Source organism: Aedes aegypti, chromosome 3 (assembly GCF_002204515.2).
Source record: "Aedes aegypti strain LVP_AGWG chromosome 3, AaegL5.0 Primary Assembly, whole genome shotgun sequence".
NCBI classification, from domain to species: Eukaryota; Metazoa; Arthropoda; class Insecta; order Diptera; family Culicidae; genus Aedes; species Aedes aegypti.
In genome coordinates this window covers 341,453,557-341,477,729 of record NC_035109.1, presented here as the reverse complement: position 1 = coordinate 341,477,729, position 24,173 = coordinate 341,453,557, and the positions used below count along the sequence as shown (strand labels likewise).

The 24,173-nt window shown below is 44.7% G+C and overlaps 4 protein-coding genes and 1 pseudogene across 4 annotated transcripts; 3 read left to right on the top strand and 2 right to left on the bottom strand.

Moving 5' to 3' along the window:
- The first annotated feature begins 3,779 nt into the window (after positions 1–3,779).
- LOC110679743 (histone H3) lies at positions 3,780–4,435 on the top strand. Its single transcript, XM_021855472.1, has one exon. It carries the CDS (start codon positions 3,970–3,972, stop codon positions 4,378–4,380), a length of 411 nt encoding a protein of 136 aa, XP_021711164.1. The 5' UTR covers positions 3,780–3,969; the 3' UTR covers positions 4,381–4,435.
- Positions 4,436–5,282: 847 nt separating this feature from the next.
- LOC110679772 (histone H2A) lies at positions 5,283–5,804 on the bottom strand. Its single transcript, XM_021855502.1, has one exon. It carries the CDS (start codon positions 5,706–5,708, stop codon positions 5,334–5,336), a length of 375 nt encoding a protein of 124 aa, XP_021711194.1. The 5' UTR covers positions 5,709–5,804; the 3' UTR covers positions 5,283–5,333.
- Positions 5,805–5,898: 94 nt separating this feature from the next.
- On the top strand, positions 5,899–6,413 carry LOC110679764 (histone H2B). Its single transcript, XM_021855494.1, has one exon. It carries the CDS (start codon positions 5,987–5,989, stop codon positions 6,359–6,361), a length of 375 nt encoding a protein of 124 aa, XP_021711186.1. The 5' UTR covers positions 5,899–5,986; the 3' UTR covers positions 6,362–6,413.
- Positions 6,414–17,114: 10,701 nt separating this feature from the next.
- LOC110679729 (histone H1-like) lies at positions 17,115–18,205 on the top strand. The gene has a single exon (XM_021855457.1). It carries the CDS (start codon positions 17,377–17,379, stop codon positions 18,055–18,057), a length of 681 nt encoding a protein of 226 aa, XP_021711149.1. The 5' UTR covers positions 17,115–17,376; the 3' UTR covers positions 18,058–18,205.
- A 4,600-nt stretch (positions 18,206–22,805) lies between these two features.
- On the bottom strand, positions 22,806–23,443 carry LOC110678212 (annotated as a pseudogene).
- Between the last annotated feature and the right edge of the window lie 730 nt (positions 23,444–24,173).

The following is a 24,173-nucleotide window of genomic DNA, read 5'->3' as shown; positions in this document are numbered from 1 at the left end:
ATATCGTCAGCATAAACAAAGAACCGCAGCACACGCGATGTACTACTCTCCGAAACCCTGCCAAATACCGAGTTCATGCCGATCACGAAGAGAGTCACTGCCAGCACTGATCCTTGTGGTACGCCGTTGGTTTGTTTCTTCCTGTCAGAGAAGGTCCCTCCAATTGCCACTCGAAAGTACCTATCTCTGAGGTAGTCTTGAACAAACTTCATCAATCTTCCGTGAATTCCCCAGTTCTGCAGCTGTCTTACTATTGCCTTGTTGGAGATGTGATCGTAAGCTTTGCTGATGTCCAGCGAAACTAAGTCGATGTGATGCTTTTTTCCTAGAGCTTCGTCAACGCATGCTTCCAGATCCGCTAGATACATATCGATGCCTCTTCCCTGACGGAACCCATATTGTCGTGGATCCAACAGCTGGTTTGATTCAATTACCTCAACGAGCCGTCGGTTGACAATCCGTTCTACCGTCTTCCCAGCACAGCTCATCAATGTGATGGGACGTTGATTGCCGAGGATCTTGGGGTCTTTACCAGGTTTGGGCAACGGGATAACCGTACCTTCCTTCCACTCATGTGGAATTTTTCCCGACTTCCAAACCTCATTGATAAGTTTCAAGAAACCAACTTTAGCCTTATACGGGAGGTGTTTCAACATTGGGTATCCGAGAGAATCAGGCCCAACGGATTGCCCTTTACCTTGGTCTATTGCCCACAACAGCTCTTCCATGGAAATATCCCTATTGAACAGACCTTCAATTTTGGGAATATCTGCCATGGGCTCGGCCGCAATTTTCTCCTCAGGTCCGTATATCTGCTCGAGATAATCAGCCATTGCATTTGCGATTTCTTTGGGGTCCTCCAAAAACACGTCATTCAGCCGAAGGGTTGGTGCCGTCACTTGATTCTTCCCGCTCAACGCTTTCACGTTCCGCCAGATGAGGCTCACTGGAGTGTCTGGATTGAACGAATTAGTAAACTCGTCCCAGGATGCTTTCTTCGCTTTATTGATGACTCGTCTACAGTTGTTTCTCGCTAACTGGAATTCTTTAACAGCTTCGGTCTTGTCCGGGTGATGGTCGGGTAGCTTTTTTACCTTACGTAGCTTTTTCCTCCGGTACTTCACGTTGTTTTCCACTTCCGGGCTCCACCAGTGAACCGATTTTCTCCCAACATTCGAGCTGGTGCGAGGAATAAATTTCTCCGCACTTGACTTCACTAGCTTGGTGAACTCCGCGATGCTGGAAAACCGGTCACTTTTCCTCTCGATGGAGTTCTCAAAACCCTTCCAATCCGCCTTGTTGTACATCCATTGCCGCCTTTTAGTCTGCTTAGCAACTTCAGCTCCAGTAACGGATATTATAATCGGGGAATGATCACTACCTCGGTTATCTTCATCCACTATCCAGCTCAGTTTATACCCAATCTCCGTTGATACAATGGTGAGGTCGATTGCAGACAACTTTCCGCTGACAGGATCTAATCGGGTACCTTGTCCGGAATTTAAAATCACTAGGTCGTGATCAACCACGAACTCTAGGATTGCTTTCCCCTTATTGTCTGATTTATTGGACCCCCAAGCCTCATGGTGGGCATTGAGGTCTCCCATCACCACTAGCGGATACTTGCTTGCCAGCACAATCGACGCTAAGATGTCTTCCACCATTTGGACAGTCATTTTATCTGGAGGGATGTACAGAGAAACCAGAGTGGCTTCTATTGGATAATGGATCGTTGCTGCTACTGCTGGTATGGAAGAGTCCAATACCACGGGAGATGGATCAAAAGATTTACGCACCGCAAGAGCGACGCCCCGCACCGTGCTGTTTTCCGGATCCACACGATTAAACCATACGTATTCTTCCCGGAGGAAGCGCCCAAGAAACAAATTGTCACTGTTTTTAGTCTCCTGCAGAGCGATAGCTACAGGAGGATTATCACGCACTAATAATAAAAGTTCATCCTGTCGACCTTTAAGGCCGTTAATGTTCCATTGCACTGCAAACACTTTTGGGGGGCTACAACTATGCTGTTCACTACTTCGACTGCTACATGCGGCTTGGCTGCGGTTTCGTTGGGCCATATCTGGATCTTTGAGGAAGAGGTGAAATCACCTCGCCACCAATAGCTCCCGTCGATTCGTAGTTGCTACCCGACATTATTTCCGAATCGTTCCCGTTCGTATTCCGCTTGTAGGGAGGGGAGATTTCTCCGGATCCTCCTTGCTGCTTCCTTTTCGCCAACTTGTCCTTCTTGTCGATTTCTTCTGCCTCCATCTCCGAATCGGTTACCTTCATAACTTGGATCGTTCGTTCCTTCTTGCTCCGCTTATGCTTCTTCGTCGAAAGCTCCTCGACGATTTTTCGGAGCTTCGCCAATTCCTGGTCGACTCCTTTCATCCGCTCCACTTCAGCCCGCAAAACTTGAATTTCCCGATCCTTTTCGTCCTGATGCAATCGAATCTGAGCCCCGGAAACTCCGGCATACGATTTTTCACAATGGACCCGGTCGTACTCCTTTTTCGCGTCAATGAACGACACGCCGGTGTTAACCTTGATCCGGATGATTTCCTCCTCCTTCTGGAACACCTTACACTTCCTGCTGTTCGACTGATGCCCTTCGCCACAATGCAAACACTGCGGAGGCGATGCACAGCCGGTCTCGAGATCGATTGGGTGACTTTTCGAACAATTTCGACACCGTTCCTGCCCCTGGCAACGCAATTTTGTGTGACCGTACGCGAAACACTTGTAACAAACCATTGGGGAGGGATAATACACACGGGTGGGAACTCGAAGCGAACCAAACCAAATATGCTTCGGGATAACAGTTCCACTGATGGTCAAAATAAGGGTAGGGGTATTTACTCTTACCTTTCCATCCTGTCGTGTGATTCGGTGGACATTCGTCACGCCCTGGCTGCTCAACTCCGTTTCAAGCAATTCCTTGCTCATGTTGATCGCTTCCGGGCAGCTGACAACGCATTTGACGAAATTCATCGTCGGATGCAATTGAATCGCCACCTTGGTGCCATCAATCAGCTCCGTCATCTGCAGCAACTTTTGCACTTTCGCTTCACTTCGCACTTTCAAAACGTACCGCGAACCTTTGTTTTCGGTGTACGTCTCGTCCAGTTTTCCACCGGCGGCATGTTCCAGCGACCGCCCGATAACGAACGGATTGTCCGGGAACTTTCCTCCGTCTTTCGCCACCATCGACAACACCACTAATTGTCCGTGATTACTGTTCGGATCCAACCATTCCGGTAATCTTCTCCCGTTACCGGAATTCCCCCCGGGGGGAGCGGCATTTACAGCCGCCATGGCCAACAGGCCGAGCTCTCACAATCACAACTCCAGACAATCAATTGTCTTCACTCACGCACAAGAGGAAATCTTCTCCTTCCACGCACCGCAAAAACCAATTCGTTTAGGCACTGCCAAACGTTGGCGAAATCAATTCGATCGACCCCCACAACTTTTCACGTTTTTGCCTTTTTCCTTTCACACACCCCAACGGCCTGCTGCACTGCAGCTCGCCGACGGAATCACTCCGGCTCACTTCTTCTCTTCCTTTTGCTCTCACGCAACGCAAATGCCAACGCTCACTGAGATTGCAACACGATCGCGATTGAACACTCTTTCACACACTGACGGGTGGCACCGTCGAAAATAGGTCTCTCTCCTTTTCGCTTCTCCTTTTAGCTTCCGATTCGCACGTCTTATTCACTCGAAAACTATTACGCAACTGATGATGGCTGCGCCAAACACTAGCGGCCACTTTTATACCCACTCGAGGGTTGAGTTCTTCTTTCCTCTCTTGCTTGTTCTATTCTTCCGTGGCTTCCGATTGGTTGCCTGCATCGATATGAGCATATAAAAGAGGACTGCCTGGTTTTTTGACCCTCATTCTGTCGCTGCGTTTCAACTGATCCGTTTGGATTGAAAGCAAATTAATCATCATCTAACACAATGGCCCGTACCAAGCAGACTGCTCGTAAGTCTACTGGAGGAAAAGCTCCTCGCAAGCAGCTGGCTACCAAAGCCGCTCGCAAGAGCGCCCCAGCCACCGGAGGTGTCAAGAAGCCTCACCGTTATCGGCCAGGAACCGTTGCTCTGCGTGAAATCCGTCGCTACCAAAAGTCGACTGAGCTGCTGATCCGCAAGCTGCCATTCCAGCGTCTGGTTCGTGAGATCGCCCAGGACTTCAAGACCGATCTGCGCTTCCAGAGCTCGGCTGTCATGGCCCTGCAGGAAGCGAGCGAGGCCTATCTGGTCGGTCTTTTCGAAGATACCAACCTTTGCGCCATCCACGCCAAGCGTGTCACCATTATGCCCAAGGACATCCAGCTGGCTCGCCGTATCCGTGGAGAACGCGCTTAAATTCGGTCTGCATTATAGTTGCCATTCTCAACAAAACGGCCCTTTTCAGGGCCACTAGAGCATTCCCTAAAAGAGTTGTGTGAGCAATTTTCCCTTCAGTGTACCTAAAACTGTTTGTTCCCCTGGGGGAACTACTTCCTAAAGCCCCTTGACCACCGAACGATCATACTCTCAACACTGATGAGGGGAGGTACGTCAACCAACCGACAACTCGAGTTGTCCCTTCATGCTTCGCTTTGCACACACTTTTGAATGTGCATCTCCAGCGCGGACTTCATTCTCTGGTACCGGCCGTATGTTTCCCCTTCTTCTTATGCTCTTTTCCGGATTCAGAAGCTTTCCCAGCTCGCCTCCCCTTGTTGCTACAAACTAGACAACTCGAACATCCAACATTGAAAGTTTGACCGTATGATTGAAACGTAATCTTTGGCTTGTTTACTTTGAATCACACCCCTATGATAGTTATAATTGTGGGGTTTGGAAATTGATTGATTCCCTCAATATTAGGAGCTCCTGATATAGCCTTTCCTCGAATAAATAATATAAGTTTTTAAATACTACCTGCTTCATCAACTCTTCTACTGTCAAGCAGTAGATAGTAGAAAATGGGGCAGGAACTGGATGAACAGTTTACCCTCCTCTCTCTTCAGGAACAGCTCACGCAGGGCTGGCTGTTTCAATGTTTTATGTTTCTGTTTCGGCAAATTGAACTCCAAAAATCGAAAGTTCGAGGTATCCCGAACAGAACATTTAAGAAGCCCAAACGTTTCCCCCCGCGGAATCTAGGAATTGATTCAGAAATGGTCATAATATGGCCGATATCTCTTCATCGATCCTCTCTGTGGCTAAATTAGATAAATCTGCAATATTTCAACAACAACTCTCTAGCGGTGGACTGGATATTGTCGTCCTGAAAAGGACGGTTTTTGGTTTGATGCACGCAGTGTAGTAACTTATGCCTTCTTCTCGGTTTTCTTCGGCAGCAAGACAGCCTGAATGTTGGGCAGAACACCACCTTGGGCGATGGTAACACCGGACAGCAGCTTGTTCAATTCTTCGTCGTTGCGGATGGCCAACTGCAGATGACGGGGAATGATTCTGGTCTTCTTGTTGTCACGGGCAGCGTTTCCTGCCAATTCGAGCACTTCAGCGGCCAGATATTCCATAACGGCAGCCAAGTAGACTGGAGCGCCGGCACCGACACGCTCGGCATAGTTGCCCTTCCGGAGCAGACGGTGAATACGACCGACTGGGAACTGCAATCCAGCGCGGTTGGAACGGGACTTTGCCTTTCCCTTAACTTTGCCTCCTTTGCCGCGGCCAGACATTTTGTGGTTGAGTTTGAGTGGACTTGAGAAACAAACGTTCACGAAGCGTACGTAAGCGGTACTGATGGTGATTTCACCGGATGAGGGTATCTTTTATACATGCGTAGCCCTGCGCTGCACTCATACTAGGATGGTACGAACGAAATGGATGAAGTAGCAAACGAAGCGAAGGGGCGGAACAGCGCTCACCATTCTACGGGTATAAAAGAGAACCGACTGGTTCGGTCGGGCATCAGTTTCAGTTTTCGTTTGGAATCTAAAACAACGTTAGCAGCACGATGGCACCGAAAACCAGCGGAAAGGCCGCGAAGAAATCCGGCAAGGCCCAGAAGAACATTGTCAAGGGCGATAAGAAGAAGAAGAAGCAGCGCAGGAAGGAAAGCTACGCCATCTACATCTACAAGGTGTTGAAGCAAGTTCACCCCGACACTGGCGTTTCGTCGAAAGCCATGAGCATCATGAACAGCTTCGTCAACGACATCTTTGAGCGTATTGCCGCCGAAGCCTCCCGCCTGGCCCACTACAACAAGCGTTCGACGATCACATCCCGCGAAATCCAAACCGCCGTCCGGCTTCTGCTCCCGGGAGAGTTGGCCAAGCACGCCGTTTCGGAAGGCACCAAGGCCGTCACCAAATACACCAGCTCCAAGTAAATGACGACCGACACTGCGTTCAATCACACCAAACCAAAAGGCCCTTTTCAGGGCCACTATTTCAATCCCGAAAAAGAGTTGATTTTGAAAATCTGACACTAGACTGTTTTATCACACTATTGAACCGACTGAGGTAGTGCCACGGCGGTGACTTCATACGTGACAACACCCCCCTCTCTTATCAGTTTGAATTTATTCAATTCATTTTATTTATTCGATGTTATCAGTTTCAGTATTGATTAATTATAACGATTACAGTTGCAGAGATTTGGATCCCCATTCAGCTGCGTAATAAATAATAGGAATTTAATTGTTAAGCAGTATAGGGAAAAATCTGTTCACAAAAAAACCCTAGATCTAAGTTTTTCCATCAGTTTGAATTTAAAACAAGAAGATCCACTTCGTACGTTCAACATTTCTGCTGATTGCAAAAAAGTAAGAGGTTGTTTCCGAGATACGACCGCCAAGTTGACGTTGGATAACGTTAGCTTCTTCTATTTCCTGATTTAGGACCGTCACGAACTTATGAAAGATTTCTAGGTACTGACAAAAAATCTGATCAATTTTCAAACTATTTGTTGCATGTTAATTCTGATCTATTATGGACATTGAGTGTTATTATTTGGTTGGTCCGGTTAACACTTCAACACCGATAGAACCGGTCGATGGAAGATGAAGCATGAGCGGTATCTTTTGCTCTCCAAATATACCGGTTGAACGTTAGGTCCATTCATGATCCACTAAGATTGGTTGCTTTAGTGGATTCCGAATAGTGAGGTTGAGGCTCTTGTCCATGAAGTCCGCTAACTCTGTGTTCTCCTCTTTGCTCAAATCGATGTTGAAATTACCTGTCACGATGATTGGCATGGTCTCCTTTTGATACTCGGAGAAGTTTCGCACCATAAAGAACTTCTTCTGCTTCATTGTGGTATCCGGAGAAATGGAGAAGCAAACCAGTAGAGCCCGACAATTCATTATAGTGATCTCGGCTTTGCGCTGATCACCATAATCATCTGACAAGCCCAGCTCCACATCATAACAGGTGCAGAGTTTGCGAATCTTGTGCGCCACAGCAATCGTTGTTGCTGGCGGTGAAATAGATCAGGACTTCTTGATTAAGGCCACGGGACGGTGTTTTAATCACCCTCTCCATATGAAAAGTTAATCTCAAGTACCACTCAATATATCGATGCGAAAAATGTATCACTAGCATTATATATATGTAGTGCACAACCCATTAAATTTTCAGTTCTGCGATTCCAGAGGTTTGTTTGAGGATACCAACCTGTACGCGATCCAAGCCAAGCGTGTCACCATTATGCCGAAGTACATCCAGCTGGCTCGTCGTATCCGTGGCGAAGGCGCTTAAATTGCATTGAAGCACAATTTCAAACAACAACCCTTTACAGGGCCACTATTGAATAATTAATATTTAGTTATCAATTGTAATTTCGAATGATAAGTTTTCAACGGAGATAAATGGCAAACAAAGTTTATCTAGGTTCCCGTCGCTCGGGGTCGGGCGGCGTTAGCATTTTTTGCAGTCTTCTCTGTGTGTGTATTTCGGTTCGATCGACAATTTCTTACCAAATCAAAACGTCAACAAAGCTGTTGCTGATAAGTTTTAGCTCTTTGTTCGCCAAGTTGATACTGATCGCTCTAGCATGCGAAGACGACAACGGCATCATTCAATCATCACTAATTGCGAGGCAAACCGTGATAGATTCTTAATTCAAGTGCCGTTCGCGATTTACTTGACCGCGCACACAATGGGAATTTTATTTCTTGACACTGTGATTCTCCAGAAGCATTATTTAGCCGTGATGAATGATTGCATGCAAATTACTGACCAAAATCTGAATCAATCACATCCAATCACCAGTAATGTCACTCTTCACGGTAGAAAATTCTCACAACTCTTTCAAAATGAAATGGTCGTCCTGAAAAGGACGGTTGGGGCTAGTCACCGTCGATCGAACTGGGTTATCAATCCATTGTTAGACAGAAACACAGCAAAAGATTACCGAAGACGATTAAATCGAAATGCAGTCGGTAATTTTGTGCTTCGTTGTTTTCGTTGGTTTGCTCACTCCTCCGATGGCAATTTTCAAGGTTTCTAGACGAGTTCTCCACGAATTTGATGGTGTAGCTGGATGCCCATGGCCATGATGAGCGACTTCACCCGCAGCATTTAGCTTGGGTTGAGAATAAACAAGAGCAGAAGCAGCGGCAGCGACGAATGTGTAAAATTTATTCCGATAGGAGTCCTTCTCCGGTTGCTGGTCGACGATTGACTGATGTCGCGGGTTGGCTTCGACTGAACACGATAGAATAAAGAGGAGTAAGAAGAAGGCCGAAAGGGGCGTTTCCCTTTGCATGACGAAAGTGGCTAAGATATCGAGCAATGATGTCTGTGCTAGGAATACACAAGAAAAATATGCTTTTATAAGACATGATATTTATCGATTTTGACGTAGGACTACGTCTTTGTTTTCTATATTGGGGGTGCACTTTAAAAGTACGGAAAATGAGACATGTAACGAAATTAGGGGAGATTTTGAACGTTAATAACTCAGATGTTTATGAACCAATTATTACGATTTTAGTATCATTCGATCAGAAATGTATCTACGCATCGTTAGTAATATATCCGATAAGTGAATTTTGTTGTTTAACTATTGAAAATTTGATAAATGTTGACCCCTTTCTTATCCAACCAATCACGTTCGAGCACTTTTCGACGGTGTCGCTTCCCACTATAAAAGCAAATGGGTCCCTGCTTCTTCCCTCAGTCTTCTTTTTGCGGTCGGACTGTGAACACGGTCGGGCGAGTCATTCTCGCTTTGCTTTTGCACCCGCGTCACAGTCCAATTTGTGTCGTCGGAAGAGGAAGACGCAAGATTGATTTGCGGCGGCGATGACGATGGCTTGGGCGCTTCTCCGAGCGGCAAACTACTGCTGCTCGGAGAAGCGTCCAAGCCATCGTCGTCGCCGCCGCAAATTTATCCGCGCTCCCAGATTTCGACCCGTGATAAATTCAGCATCGGCGGTCAAGAAGCAAGCCCGATAGGAACCAGATACCAGAAGCCCCCAGAATTGCTGATCCGAGGAGCTGCTGCTAATCGAGCGTCGGAAGCGCTCGAGTTTCCAGATTTCGACACGTGCCCGTGGATCCACTACCCGTTGCTGTTTGCGTTGAGGATTTCCCGTTTGACCATGGCGATCAAGTGATAACTTCCCGCAGTGCTATTCATCTGCCATCGGACCTTGTCAGGACCATCAAATTTGTGGTAAAGAGTTGAAGGAATAATATTTCCAACCTTATTACATCTTATATTCCTCAATCAATCTCGCAGTTTTCGTACAAAATTTAATTTGTTATGAATAATTGATGGCACGTCAATTTGAGACTATTCGTGGACGCTGCTGCAGTGCCGTCGGGGTGAGTGCTCAAAATTTCACTTTAAAAGTACGGAGAATGAGACATGTAACGAAATTAGGGGAGATTTTGAACGTTGTTTATGAACCAATTATTACGATTTTAGTATCATTCGATCAGAAATATATGTACGCATCGTAAGTAATATATCCGATAAGTGAATTTTGTTGTTTAAACTATTGAAAATTTGATAAATGTTGACCTCTTTCTTATCCAACCAATCACGTTCGAGCACTTTTCGACGGTGTCGCTTCCCACTATAAAAGCAAATGGGTCCCTGCTTCTTCCCTCAGTCTTCTTCTTGCGGTCGGACTGTGAACACGGTCGGGCGAGTCATTCTCGCTTTGCTTTTGCACCCGCGTCACAGTCCAATTTGTGTCGTCGGAAGAGGAAAACGTAAGATTGATTTGCGGCAGCGATGACGATGGCTTGGGCGCTTCTCCGAGCGGCAAACTACTGCTGCTCAGAGAAGCGTCCAAGCCATCGTCATCGCCGCTGCAAATTTATCCGCGCTCACAGATTTCGACTCGTGATCGGTGGTCCAGAAGCAAGCCCGTTAGGAACCAGAAACCAGAAGCCCCCAGAGTTGCTGATCCGAGGAGATGCTGCTAATCGAGCGTCGGACTGGTGAAATCGTGTGAGCATCGAGTGAGCATCGTTTCCTGATTTCGACTTGTGCCCGGGGATCCAATACCCGTTGCTATTGTGCGCCATCCACGTCACGAACCATTCAGCAAATTCCCCGTTTGACCATGGCAATCAACTGATAACATCCCGTAGTGCTATTTATCTGTAACCGAATCGAGGCTAAGAAAGCCATCGGCCCTTGTCAGGGCCATAATATTTGTGGAAAAGAGTTGAAGGAATAATATTTCCAACCTTATTACATCTTATATTCCTCAATCAATCTCGCAGCTTCGTACAAAATTTAATTTGTTATGAATAATGGATGGCACGTCAATTTGAGACTATTCGTGGACGCTGCTGCAGTGCCGTCGGGGTGAGTGCTCAAAATTTCATAACGATTGTAAACTAGAGTGGAATTTCCGACAGTGTCTTTGATTTGCCATATTTTATGAGAACACTTCGATTACGAAAATGATCACATGTAACAAAATTGCGACATGTTTAGAATGCTTTTGAAAAGAAATTCCCATTGAACAATTTTCATAATTTTGGCACCATGGATCAGAAATTTACCTTCATATTAAAGAAAACTATTGATTATCAATAGCGATCTATTGAATATTTAGTAATTGTCAACCCTTTCATTCATGTTCGACCAATTTCTCACGCATTATCATTTTTCGCAATTATCAAGTAATTCTAAGTCCAACTCATTATTGCACATATGCATTTCCCAGATTGGTCGATTAGAAAGAGAAGAGCACGAAGGGGAGGAGCATAATCTGCTAATCTAAGGGTATATAGCATGCTCCCTTCGTTGGATTCGGTTTCATTCCGTTTCGACTTCCGAGCTGGCAAGAGCTCCTCCAAACCGGCTCAGCTCCTCGCTACCAGAGGCAAGCTACGAGATGGCTGAAGAACATCGACCAAAGCCGCTTGTTGAAGCGCACATCGTCATCCGCAACGCAAATCTCATCGGGCGAGGAGGATTGCAACAAGTGCGCCGTCAAAATGTGTCCGTGTTACGCAAATTCAACAGTTCAATCGGCCCTTTTCAGAGCCAACAAATGTGTTTCAAAGAGTTGATTGTGTAATATTCCCTAATTTGTTCGAGATGATCGTCATCCGCACCGCAAATCTCATCGGGCGAGGAGGACGCAACAAGTGCGCCGTCAAAATGTGTCCGTGTTACGCAAATTCAACAATTCAATCGGCCCTTTCCAGAGCCAACAAATGTGTTTTAAAGAGTTAATTGTGTAATATTCCCTAATGTGTTTACCACATACTTGCTATAATTTCTTAATTCATCTCATAGCAGCATACAATAATTGATTTATTGCGAATAATTGACAATACGGCAATCAGAGGATGTTTCCGAGGACGCTGCTGCAGTGCCGTCGGGATGCAATAACAGCATAATGCTAATCTTGTACTTCCCTTACCCAGACATCAGTTTCATACAGCCTATTTCCCAGATAAGAAAACGAAGAATTTGAAAGGAGGAGCATCACCTGCTATTCTAAGGGTATAAAGCATCCCTCCTTCGTTGAATTCGGTTTCATTCTGTTTTCGCTTTCGAGCTGGTAAGAGCTCCTCCAAATCTGCTCAGCTCCTCGCTACCAGAGGCAAGCTGTTTGTACGAGATGGCTGAAGAAAATCTACCAAAGCCGCTTGTTGAAGTGCACCGCTTGTCAGCACCGCAAATCTCATCGGGCGAGGAGGATTGCAACCAGTGCGCCGTCAAAGTGTGTCCGTGTTACGCAAATTCAACAATTCAATCGGCCCTTTTCAGAGCCAACAATTGTGTTTTAAAGAGTTGATTGTGTAATATTCCCTAATTTGTTCGAGATGGCGGAAGAAAATCGACCAAAGCCGCTTGTTGAAGCGCACATCGTCATCCGCACCGCAAATCTCATCGGGCGAGGAGGATTGCAACCAGTGCGCCGCCCAAAATGTGCCCGTGTTACGCAAATTCAACAATTCAATCGGCCCTTTCCAGAGCCAACAAATGTGTTTTAAAGAGTTAATTGTGTAATATTCCCTAATGTGTTTACCACATACTTGCTATAATTTCTTAATTCATCTCATAGCAGCATACAACAATTGATTATTACGAATAATTGACAATACGGCAATTTGAGGATGTTTCGAGGACGCTGCTGCAGTGCCGTCGGGATGCAATAACAGCATAATGCTAATCTTGTACATCCCTTACCCAGACATCAGTTTCATACAGCCTATTCCCAGATAAGAAAACGAAGAATTTGAAAGGAGGAGCATCACCTGCTATTCTAAGGGTATAAAGCATCCCTCCTTCGTTGAATTCGGTTTCATTCTGTTTTCGCTTTCGAGCTGGTAAGAGCTCCTCCAAATCTGCTCAGCTCCTCGCTACCAGAGGCAAGCTGTTTGTACGAGATGGCTGAAGAAAATCGACCAAAGCCGCTTGTTGAAGTGCACCGCTTGTCAGCACCGCAAATCTCATCGGGCGAGGAGGATTGCAACCAGTGCGCCGTCAAAGTGTGTCCGTGTTACGCAAATTCAACAATTCAATCGGCCCTTTTCAGAGCCAACAATTGTGTTTTAAAGAGTTGATTGTGTAATATTCCCTAATTTGTTCGAGATGGCTGAAGAAAATCGACCAAAGCCGCTTGTTGAAGCGCACATCGTCATCAGCACCGCAAATCTCATCGGGCGAGAAGAACGCAACCAGTGCGCCGTCAAAATCAAACTAATCATCTGTGGTGCAGTCAAGAATCAAGCCTGTTAGGTACCATTACCACTATTATTAAACAAATCAAGCGTCCGGCTAGTGAAATGCTCGAGATTTCAAACTTGAGCTACATTTAGGATTTCGGACTTCAGCCGTGTGGTCCAATACCTGTTGCTGATGTGTGCCATCCACACGACGAAACATTCAGCTGGTTCGTCGTATAAGCAGAGAACTTGTTCATTGCATTGCATGAGGATTTTTCGTTTAACCATGGCAATCAACTGATAATATCCTGTAGTGTCATTTATCTATAACAGCATTCGTGCTAACAAAGCCTTTGGCTGTTTTTAGGGCCACCACATGTAAGTAAAAGAGTTATCGGAGTAATATTTCCGACTTAATTTATTACATTGCCAAGCAATGAATAATATTTCTCTCAAACCATAAGAACTACAAAGCGATGACTGGATCTACTACTGAATCACTACTGTTCTTTCCAATGCTACTGTATATTTCAGAGGAGGTTATTAATATAATTTCAAAATGGATCATACATCCTGAAGTGAAATTTCACATTTCATAGATAAATATGACGAATGATTGACCAAATTGCAAATCGTTATATGCATTAATATTTACGAAAGTTTCGAGCACTGAAAACAGTATGAAGTCAAAACGAGCAACAACAATGACATCAAATTCAGTTACATAAACCATCGTGGTCCTACGTCACCAGCTCGTACAACCCCATAGGGATGTACCCTTATAGTTTTTCAATAGTTTATTCATGAAAATCAATAGTTTTAATTCGTCCCCTTGATGCTACAACTAGATAACTCGAAATTTGAAATTTTTGACTTCAATATGTCAAAACATTTTTTCTTAATTAATCTGCAAAATATCCACAGGTCTTAAGCGTGTGATTCAAAATACACAAGTTAAGATTATTTTTTCATCATAATCTCTGCGATTAACCATCACCTTGTTAAACGGTCATACTTTCAAAGTTGCACATCTCAAAATTTTAATTTTCGAGTTATCTAGTTGTCAGCATTAAGGGGGGACGAATTAATGGAGTCGATTCGTAGAAAAAATTCCTAATATTCAATGGTTAGCTATTGATAAACATAGTTTTCTCTTTGTATGAAGGAAAATTTTCTGATCCATGGGTGCCAAAATGATGAAAATTGTTCAATGAGAATTTCTTTTCAGAAGCATTCTAAATATGTCGCAATTTTTGTTACATATGTTCTCATAAAATATGGCAAGTCTAAGAAGCTGTTGGAAATGCCACTCTATTTTACAATCGTTGTGAAATGTTGTGACGGCACTGCCAGCAGCGTCACGAATACAGTATCAAATTGTCGTGCCTTCAATTATTCCTGACAAATTAAATTTTGTATGGAAGCTGTGAGATTGATTGAGAAATATAAGATGTAATAAGGTCGAAAATATTATTCTTTCAACTCTTTTCAACACATTTGATGGCCCTGAAAAGCGCCGATTTGCTTATACGACGAACCAGCTAAATGACGTGACGTGGATGGCGCACAAGAGCAACGGATTGTTGATTACCGGGCATAAGTCGAAATCTGCAAACGATGCTCACATTTAAAATCTTGAGCGATTTCACAAGTCCGACGCTCGGTTAGAAGCAGCTCCTCGGATCAGCAACTCAGAGGGCCTGTGGTATTTCGTTCCTAGCGGGCTTGCTTCTGACCACCGATGCTGAATTCAAAGTCGAAATCTGCAAGCGCGGATAATTTGCGGCGGTGATGACGACGGCTTGGACGTTTTCCGAGCGGCAGTAGTTCACTGCTCGGAGAAGCGCCCAAGCCATCGTCATCGCCGCCGCAAATCAACCTTGCGTCTTCCTCTTCCGACGACACAAATTGAACTGTGACGGCGGGTGCAAAGGCAAAGCGAAAATGACTCGCCCGACCGTGTGCACAGTCCGACCGCAAAAAGAAGACTGAGGGAAGAAGCAGGACCGGTGCGCTTTTATAGTGGGAAGCGTAACCCAAAAATGTGCTTGAACGTGATTGGTTAGATAAGAAAGGGGTCAACATTTTACGATTTTTTCAATATTTTGTTGCCAATAATCAATAGTGTCCTCCATTTGAATCGACGCGTAGATAAATTTCCGATCGATTGATGAATAAAATATTGAAAATCGATCGACAAATGGCTGAGTTATTAGCGGTCAAAACCTGACCATTTTTCGTTACATGCTCAATTTTTTCGTTTTTTGAAATTGTACCCCCATAATATGTTGCGAAGGACGTTATCCAACGTCAAAAAAATGTTGTGCCAGCCATGTTGTACCTTAACCACACTTCATTCACTAGCAGAACGTTTAAGTTCAATATTTATGCTGATTGCCATGTTGCACCTTAACAACTTCATTTTTGCTATCGGTTGTGCTGCATGTTAGTAGTTTAGACAATTTTGACATCATAGGACTAGCTAGCTAGGCAGGCATGATGACAAGTTTCTTCTCAACGTATTGGAAAGAAGCTCATTATGTTTTCTAGCGTCCCATTACAAACGATCTCGTAAGGAGCATCCCAGCAGTTTCAGGCTATCATAATAACGTTTATCGAACAACAGTTCGTCCCCTTGATGCTACAACTAGATAAACTCGAAATTTGAAATTTTTGAACTTCAATATGTCAAAACATTTTTCTTAATTAGATCTGCAAAATATCCACAGGTCTTAAGCGTGTTGATTCAAAATACACAAGTTAAAGATTATTTTTCAATCATAATCTCTTGCGATTAACCATCACCTTGTTAAACGGTCATACTTTCAAAGTTGCACATCTCAAAATTTTTGATTTTCGAGTTATCTAGTTGTTAGCATTAAGGGGACGAGTTTGATGCAAATGTTATCGATCGGATAAGCTCGATAATGCCATCAATCAGTTCCCATTGATGGGGCCCATTCACATAGCTCATGGGTGGGTGTGTGGTCTTCGAGATGTAACGGGCGCAAACGAAACAATGGTGGTGGGCGCGTTGCAAAATGGGTCCTTGGTTGCGTTATGAAATTTGCGAATGATGGTGACATGACACGTTGTGTGGTTGCCATTCGGCTTCCTGGCTCGGGTGTTGCTCAGTACTAGCACGGACAGACACGTTGAACAGCCCCTGAGGGCACTGTACACAAAAATATATCTCGATCGGGGGAGTGTAGGGTGCAGTTTCTACACCGGGAACACGTGCCGTGGGGCATGTTAGGGACTTCCGAGAACAATTTGTCGCGAATTCAGCGCGACATGTCCGGTACTACTGCCGCCAGAAGAGATTGTATGGAATGTTCATTCGATGCAACTGCAGCTAGCAAAACCGATGCCTATTCGGGCAGATTTCGCACTAGCTCATTTGCAGATTCCACCGCAGGGAGGGTGCTTGCTTTGCTTGCTTGCTTCTTGAAGTAAAACATTCTCAGATAAACTAGATCCATAGTAGCACGTGCACTGTCCTTTTCCAATGCAGTTGCCGCCGATGGCTGAGGCAAATGCCAGCAATTTGCACACATTCGACCAACCAACAGTGCACAGGTGGAAGGTGATTAGTGTTTGGTGACATTGTTTTCCGGACAAAATGGCACAAACTCGTGTGGACTGACGTCATAGTCGAGCCCAAGTTTTCGGTATGTTGATGAAAAACATCAAATTAACATGTTTCAAAGTTTACTAAAACCCAAACGCGTAACATCGCTCGTCGGCACTGGGAATGACTTTGTTTGAGGCTCATTAGGGGCCATTAGACACCGGCATACTGGCTATACCCGCATGTCACCGCAAAGAGCAACCATTCATGTTGCCAAATTCACCACCGCCGTGCAGGGTGGTATTGTTTCAATAGTTACTATGATTGTTTTATCGAGCAAAGCCACACCATATGGCGCACGGGTGCTGTTAAAGACATGTCTCAGCGGTGCTTCTCGCGAAACCGGCCCGATGTGGGCGATGACGGGCTGCTAGCGAGACTCATGCACTCACCAAACGGACATACTAGACAGGCAAATACTTAGTGCGATTACCGGAAAAATGCGTTTTAAAAAGGTGTTACCAAAAATATGTACAATATTTCGCGAACAGTCATCCAGTGGACGACCATGTCTGCATCCCTAACACAGACGACGAAATCGAACACCGCACTGTTGCCAGAATTTCCGTCATTCATTCGTTTACTATCGCCATCGTGTGAGTGTTACTCTAGCTACCTATCGAGATGTCTGAAGTTGCCACTGAAGCCGCTGCCGCAGCCCCGGCTGCCTCGCCAGCCAAGACCAAGAAGCCAAGGGCCCCCAAGGGACAGGGCAAGCCGAAGAAGCCGTCGACCCACCCCCCAGTCAACGACATGGTTGTTGCTGCCATCAAAACCTTGAAGGAACGCAACGGATCGTCCCTGCAGGCCATCAAGAAGTACATCGCCGCCAACTACAAATGCGATGTCGCCAAGCTTGCCCCATTCCTCAAGAAGGCCTTGAAGAATGGCGTCGAGAAGGGCAAGTTCGTCCAAACCAAGGGCACCGGCGCTTCCGGTTCGTTCAAGCTGAAGGCTGAAGCTAAGAAGGCCGCCAGTGAGAAGAAACCGAAGAAGGCCGGCGAGAAGAAGGCCAAGAAGGCTACCGGAGAGAAGAAGAAGGCCACCAAGAAACCAGCTGGGGAGAAGAAGGCCAAGAAGCCAGCCGGCGAGAAGAAAGCCAAGAAGCCGGCTGCAGCCAAGAAAGCCAAAGCTGCTGGTGCCAAGGCTGCCAAAAAGGCCGGTGGTGTGAAGAAGGCTGCTGCTCCGAAGCAGAAGGCCACCAAACCTTCCAAGACCGCCGCCAAGAAGCCCAAGACCCCAAAACCGAAGAAGGCTGCCCCAGCCAAGAAAGCTGCCGCGAAGAAGACCGCTGCCAAGAAGTAAATTTGGGACAGCAACCGTACTGTTGTAAAACAGTATCTAACATCCAATCAGTCCTTTTCAGGACTACCATCCAAGTTTAGAACAAAGAGTTGCACAGTCAATGATATTCCATTCCTCTCACAGAGGGAAATAAATCCCCCCGAAAAGTTACGTGCACTTTGCCACTGAATGGCGAATTCTTCCCGAACCCTTTCGCAAATCAATAAAATTGGCCAATCATGCAGCACTGGCTGGCACTCACTGTAGCGGTGCATCCGTACCCAAAGCAAACCTCCACTAGAGGAACAGCTTTTGATACACTCGAATGATTCAAGGATTTGAAGACGTCTGTCGACTTAAAGGCTCCCCCAGATCTAAGCGACTTTTTACGGCGACAGCGACAAAAAAAAAAAAAAAAAAAAAAAACGTCGCGATTTCGCTGATGCACTGTTTGATAAGCCACAGCGACGCGATTTCGCAGCGATTCGCGTCGTGTCAGTCAAGATGGTTCCATAGAAGAGTGCTTGCAGCGACACGACAACGAAATCGTGTCGCTGTCGCCGTAAAACGTCGCGTAGTTTTGGGGGAGCCTTATTTAAATCGGGTTGAGATTCGTAGCGTTGCCTTGTGAAACCAAAACATGTTTTCGCGGCAACCTGGAATCGAACCAAGGACCTTGCGATCGATAGGCCCGTGCGTTTTCAATACACTCAGGCAAATGGACTATCGAAATACATTGGATGCACTTATGAAAATTCGCCACAATAAATCGGGTTGAAATTCATAGCTTTGCCTTATGAAAGCCAAACATTGGCAACAAAAAATGTTTCTCGCAGCAACCTGGAATCGAACCAAGGACCTTGCGATCGTTAGGTCTGTGCGTACACCACGCGCCTACCGACGCCTGGATGTGAGTTGATGCTAAAACGAAACATAAAGCGTTCGTATGTCAAAATGCAAAATGTATGCATTTCGATAGTCTAGTTCACAGGTCCGTACGTACCGGACCTACTGGGCAGGCTGAGTATCGACATCCCAAGTAGAGCGGTCAAGTACAGTTTGCTGCTAATTACCAAAGTAATCTTGACAGCTGATCCAGTATGAGCGAACTGCCACTATTTTCCTTGCGGAATAATCAAATTACTCTTGTGGATGTTGCAAATTAAATTAATTGGCAGTAAAATATACTAAGCCCAGGGATTGGCTTCTGAAAATCTCAATCTTTCGGGGCCAATGGGTCGACCTTGCTCAGTATGTTTGATTTTCGTAATCCAATGCTGTTCCACTATTCCAAAGATGAGAGCAAATTAATACAGTTTGTGCTTGCCGCACAATTTCGTAGGTACCGAAGCAAGATTCAGAATCAGTCATCATCGTGCCTTTCGATTGATTCTGAACTGCACATAACGGGACTTCGATCGCCAACTTCCAGAGGAATAATTTCCCCACTGCGTGTAACTGATTTTAAGCGTGATTGGCGAATCGAACGCCTCACATCCCCATCGCAGTTTGGGTACGAGAGAAAGAGAGTGAGCACCGCCGCCATTTGCTTGCGTGCACCGAGAAAAATTTGCGGCTCGAAAATTTGGCCCTGAGCTCCTGACACTCAAATTGAAACCGGTAAATTACTTCCGCCGCTGTTACTACACGTGGAGCATTTCCGTTGGAGTGAACGCGTCTTCATTATCAAAATTTTTTGTGCTCATTCTTTTGATTTATTTCGCACATGGGGTTTTGCGAATGCCTCTTCTTCTTCTCATTTTTCTTGGCCGGCTTCTCACTTTATTTTTTATGTGACCATTTTGCTCACATGGCTTGTTGGGACCGACTTTACCACTACACTAAGGAAGGCCTTAACTGCTATTTATCAACATTATGCTCTTCAAGTGCGTCTTACTGCCGAGTTTCAGATAATTTGGCCGACAAAAACTCCAGATGCCAAAATAAATCAGTGTTTCATTAAATTGATGTTTCTCTAAAGTAATTAAATCTAGGGTGAATTAAAAAAATAAAACAAACCCACACATGTAGCAGCATCTACCTTACCTATTCAATTTGTAATCGATTAGTTAACTAATGAGAGATTAGAAACTCTTAAAATGCTGTTCCCAAGGAAATCTGGATTTATTGTGGTATGGATATTCAACAACTTAGGATTTTTTTTTTTTTTTGTATCCAATATGTTTGAGTGCAAAAACTTTCGGCAAGATTATTTTAGGCTAGTAAACTTTTCTTTCAAACTCTGAGTCGAAAAGTTAGAGCCAAGCTCAAAAAATCAAACAAACATTGTACTACATTGCTAATTATTGAGAAAAGTGAAACCTTTTTAAGAAGTTAGTACCGTAAAATGGGGTGTTAAGGACTCGTGGGGTTTTAAGGGATTGAACTTCTCCATCAAGTTTGAAAGTCACAAAAACGTCGGAAGTCGATATATCAGTCATCTGAAATGCTTGCTTTGTTCGGAGGATTGTGAGCTGCATTATGTGATCGGGGATATCTATTAATATTAGGTATTGTGGAGTCTAGATATTGAAAACGATTCAAACCATTTTGAAAGAATTTTATTGGCAAAAAAGATTCAACTACAAAACAATGAAACAATATTAACAAAAATATGTGGGTAACCCAGAACATAAGTATATTTAATTGAGATCACAACGCAGACAAAAGCTTTTGAAAATGTTATCTAGATTTCGCCTTTTAATATTTCTTATGGAAAAAGTCTCTTTTTGAAAGTTAGCGGGGTGTTAGGGGATTATCTTTTCTACTTTTTCCAAGTTACAAAACTCGTTCGATTTATGCCGATATATATTCCATTATACTTTAGGCTTGTTCCGTGAAGTAAAACTGCATTGTAAAGGTTAAGGGGACTATTTTGTTTGTTACTGAATATTACTAAATGTCTAGCCCTGAAAAAATGGGAATTTTTTTTTTTTATTTCTCAGAGGCACCGAGTTGCGCGAAGAGTGAAACCAAATCTACCTATCGAACTGTCAAACTGTCTACCTATCGAGCAGACCAGCAAAACAAATAGGGGCTATTTTCGAAGACGAAGAAGAACAATCATTCAAAGAAGCAAATGCAAATATATAGGTTATGATCCTGTTGCATTTAAGTATCAAAACCAATTCAAGCCAATTTCAATATCGAGTTAGGGAGAGTTAACTGTATATAGGTTATGATCCTGTTGCATTCAAGTATCAAAAACAATTCAAGACAATTTTACGAAGTATTGACAGTTTCCAGATTAATAACTATGAAAGATCTAGCAGTTAAAAGAAAACGGTTTGCGTTTGCAGGAGTTCCAAGTTCGATAATATTGATGTATTATCTGATTAAGGTTGAGCATAACTTATGAAAATGAATGAAAGCATCAAAGTTATTGATCAAAAAGATTATGTTTTGTTGTTGGCATAATATGGTTTCATTTGCGAAAGTCAAATTCCTTTACAACCCTGTTTTGCAGTTACGTCAAAAATCACACATTTTCATGATTATCTCAGAAATCTGTCATAGGATCTCAGCATTGTGTTTGGCACGCGACGAGAGAATACAGTACTGACCCGATTTTGTCAGCCAATTTTAGATTTGTCAAAAAATTGGTATCGTCATGCTTTACCACGTACCCTCTTTAAAAGTCCATGTAACCATGTCGAAATTTGAAATTCATCGAGGGGCTGACAAAATCGGGTCCTTACTGTAGTAGGGCTGTCCTTTGTTTAATTATTGACATACTAGAAGTTGCTTGAAAACACCCCATTTTACGGTAGACATTTCATCATCCACTTTCAATGCATTTCAATGAAGCTTCGAAGCTTGAAAATGTTCGTTCAAAACGATTTTCCCGGTGACCTTCTCAAATTCCCGTCTTTCTCCCGGTTCGGTGATTCGTTTCGTTTCGGGTGCGCGAACACAATTCCAGTGCTTGTAAATATTGATTGCAACCGCATCCAGTGAGCGGGACATTATGGGACATTTCTCATAAGGCACAGTGTGGAACATGATGAAATATTTGTTCGTCCATCGCATTGTGGAACCGAGCGAGGCAAACTAAGAAGTTCCTAACGCAATCCTAATGGAATTTGATGAGGGTGAAATAGGGAGTGGTACGACGAGCGTTCCGTACCTTACACTGAAGTCCGGAGTTGAGATGCATGCACGTGAGATTGGTATGGAAAGATGCACGCACTGGATTTCACCGGCGTGGCATCATAGCGGTTGTTGTTTTCGAACCGAAACCGAAGCACAACAAGTAAGTAACAACAGTAGTGTGCCACCCCGGGAAATGACAGTGCTGACTAGACTAGACTATGTATGTATATATATCGTCCCCTTGATGCTACAACTAGATAACTCGAAATTCGAAATTTTTGACTTCAATATGTCAAAACATTTTTCTTAATTAGATCTGCAAAATATCCACAGGTCTTAAGCGTGTGATTCAAAATACACAAGTTAAAGATTATTTTTCAATCATAATCTCTGCGATTAACCATCACCTTGTTAAACGGTCATACTTTCAAAGTTGCACATCTCAAAAATTTTGATTTTCGAGTTATCTAGTTGTAGCATTAAGGGACGATATATATATATTGGCATTTTATGGTGTCTTCCAATCGGAGACGAGAATTTTCTCCCCAAGCCACGCCACCGCCGGACTGCAAAAGCGTGTAGTGCTTGTCCATTAGATTACCCTTGCTTTTAGTGTGTGTGAACATTTGTCATATCAACTCTTTGATGAGTGTGTTTGGTGGCCCTGAAAAGGGGCCGTTTGAAGAGCGAAACTTTGGAATGCGATTTAACCTCCGAAACCGTACAGGGTGCGTCCCTGACGCTTCAGAGCGTAGACAACATCCATAGCGGTAACGGTTTTACGCTTGGCGTGTTCAGTGTAGGTAACGGCATCACGGATGACGTTTTCCAGGAACACCTTCAACACACCACGAGTTTCCTCGTAGATAAGTCGGAGATACGCTTGACTCCTCCACGACGAGCCAGACGACGGATTGCGGGCTTGGTGATACCCTGGATGTTATCACGCAAAACCTTGCGATGACGCTTGGCGCCTCCTTTTCCGAGTCCTTTGCCTCCCTTGCACGGCCGGTCATTTTGGATGAATTTGGTTCTGTGTTCGACGACGGTAGTACTGGAACTGATGGCTGCGCCAAACACTAGCGGCCACTTTTATACCCACTCGAGGGTGAGTTCTTCTTTCCTCTCTTGCTTGTTCTATTCTTCCGTGGCTTCCGATGGTTGCCTGCATCGATATGAGCATATAAAAGAGGACTGCCTGGTTTTTTGACCCTCATTCTGTTTTCGCCATTCGTTTTGGCAAGACGCGTTCAGTTATCGCTCGTACCGAGAAATCAAACCTCGCTTTCGTGTTGCTGCCTGCAAATTCAGCCATCCCAGCCATGGGAAAAACCACTCCATCTGATGGAGTTCGCCCCACTGGCACCAAGCGCCGGCTCCCAAACACCACCGCTGCGGATTCGGTGGAACAAGCCAACAAGAAGCTACTCAGCTCCAACAAATACGCCACTCTGTCTTCCGATGGAGTCCAGAAGAAGGAGAAGTTGCCGCCCTTCTATGTCAAGGGAAACTCGATGAATCTCGTAAGGGATTTAAATCAGCTCATCGCCAAAGGGCTCCAAGCGGAACTGCGCCTCCTTACGGATGGCGTGAAAATTACGGTCCCATCAACTCCGCACTACAAATCGGTGACCGAGTACCTCGACGTGGTGAAAGCGGAATACTTCACCCACGACATCGCCTCTGAAAAGCCGCTTAAAGTGGTTTTGCGAGGCCTTCCCGACATGGAAACCAGTGAGCTGATGGACACTCTGAAGATTGCTAATCTGCAACTGGTGCAGATATTCAAGATGCGGCGCCACAACCAGGCCGTCAAATACCGCGACCAATTGTACCTGCTCCATCTGGTCAAAGGTTCAACAAACCTAACGGAACTGAAAAGTATCAGAGCTCTGGGCAACGTCGTCGTGCAATGGGAGCGGTACAAACCGGTCCACAGAGAAGTGACTCAATGCGGAAATTGCCTGAATTTCGGGCACGGATCGAAACACTGCCACATGAGAAGCCGTTGCTCCAAGTGTGGTGAAAATCATCGGTCGGCCTCA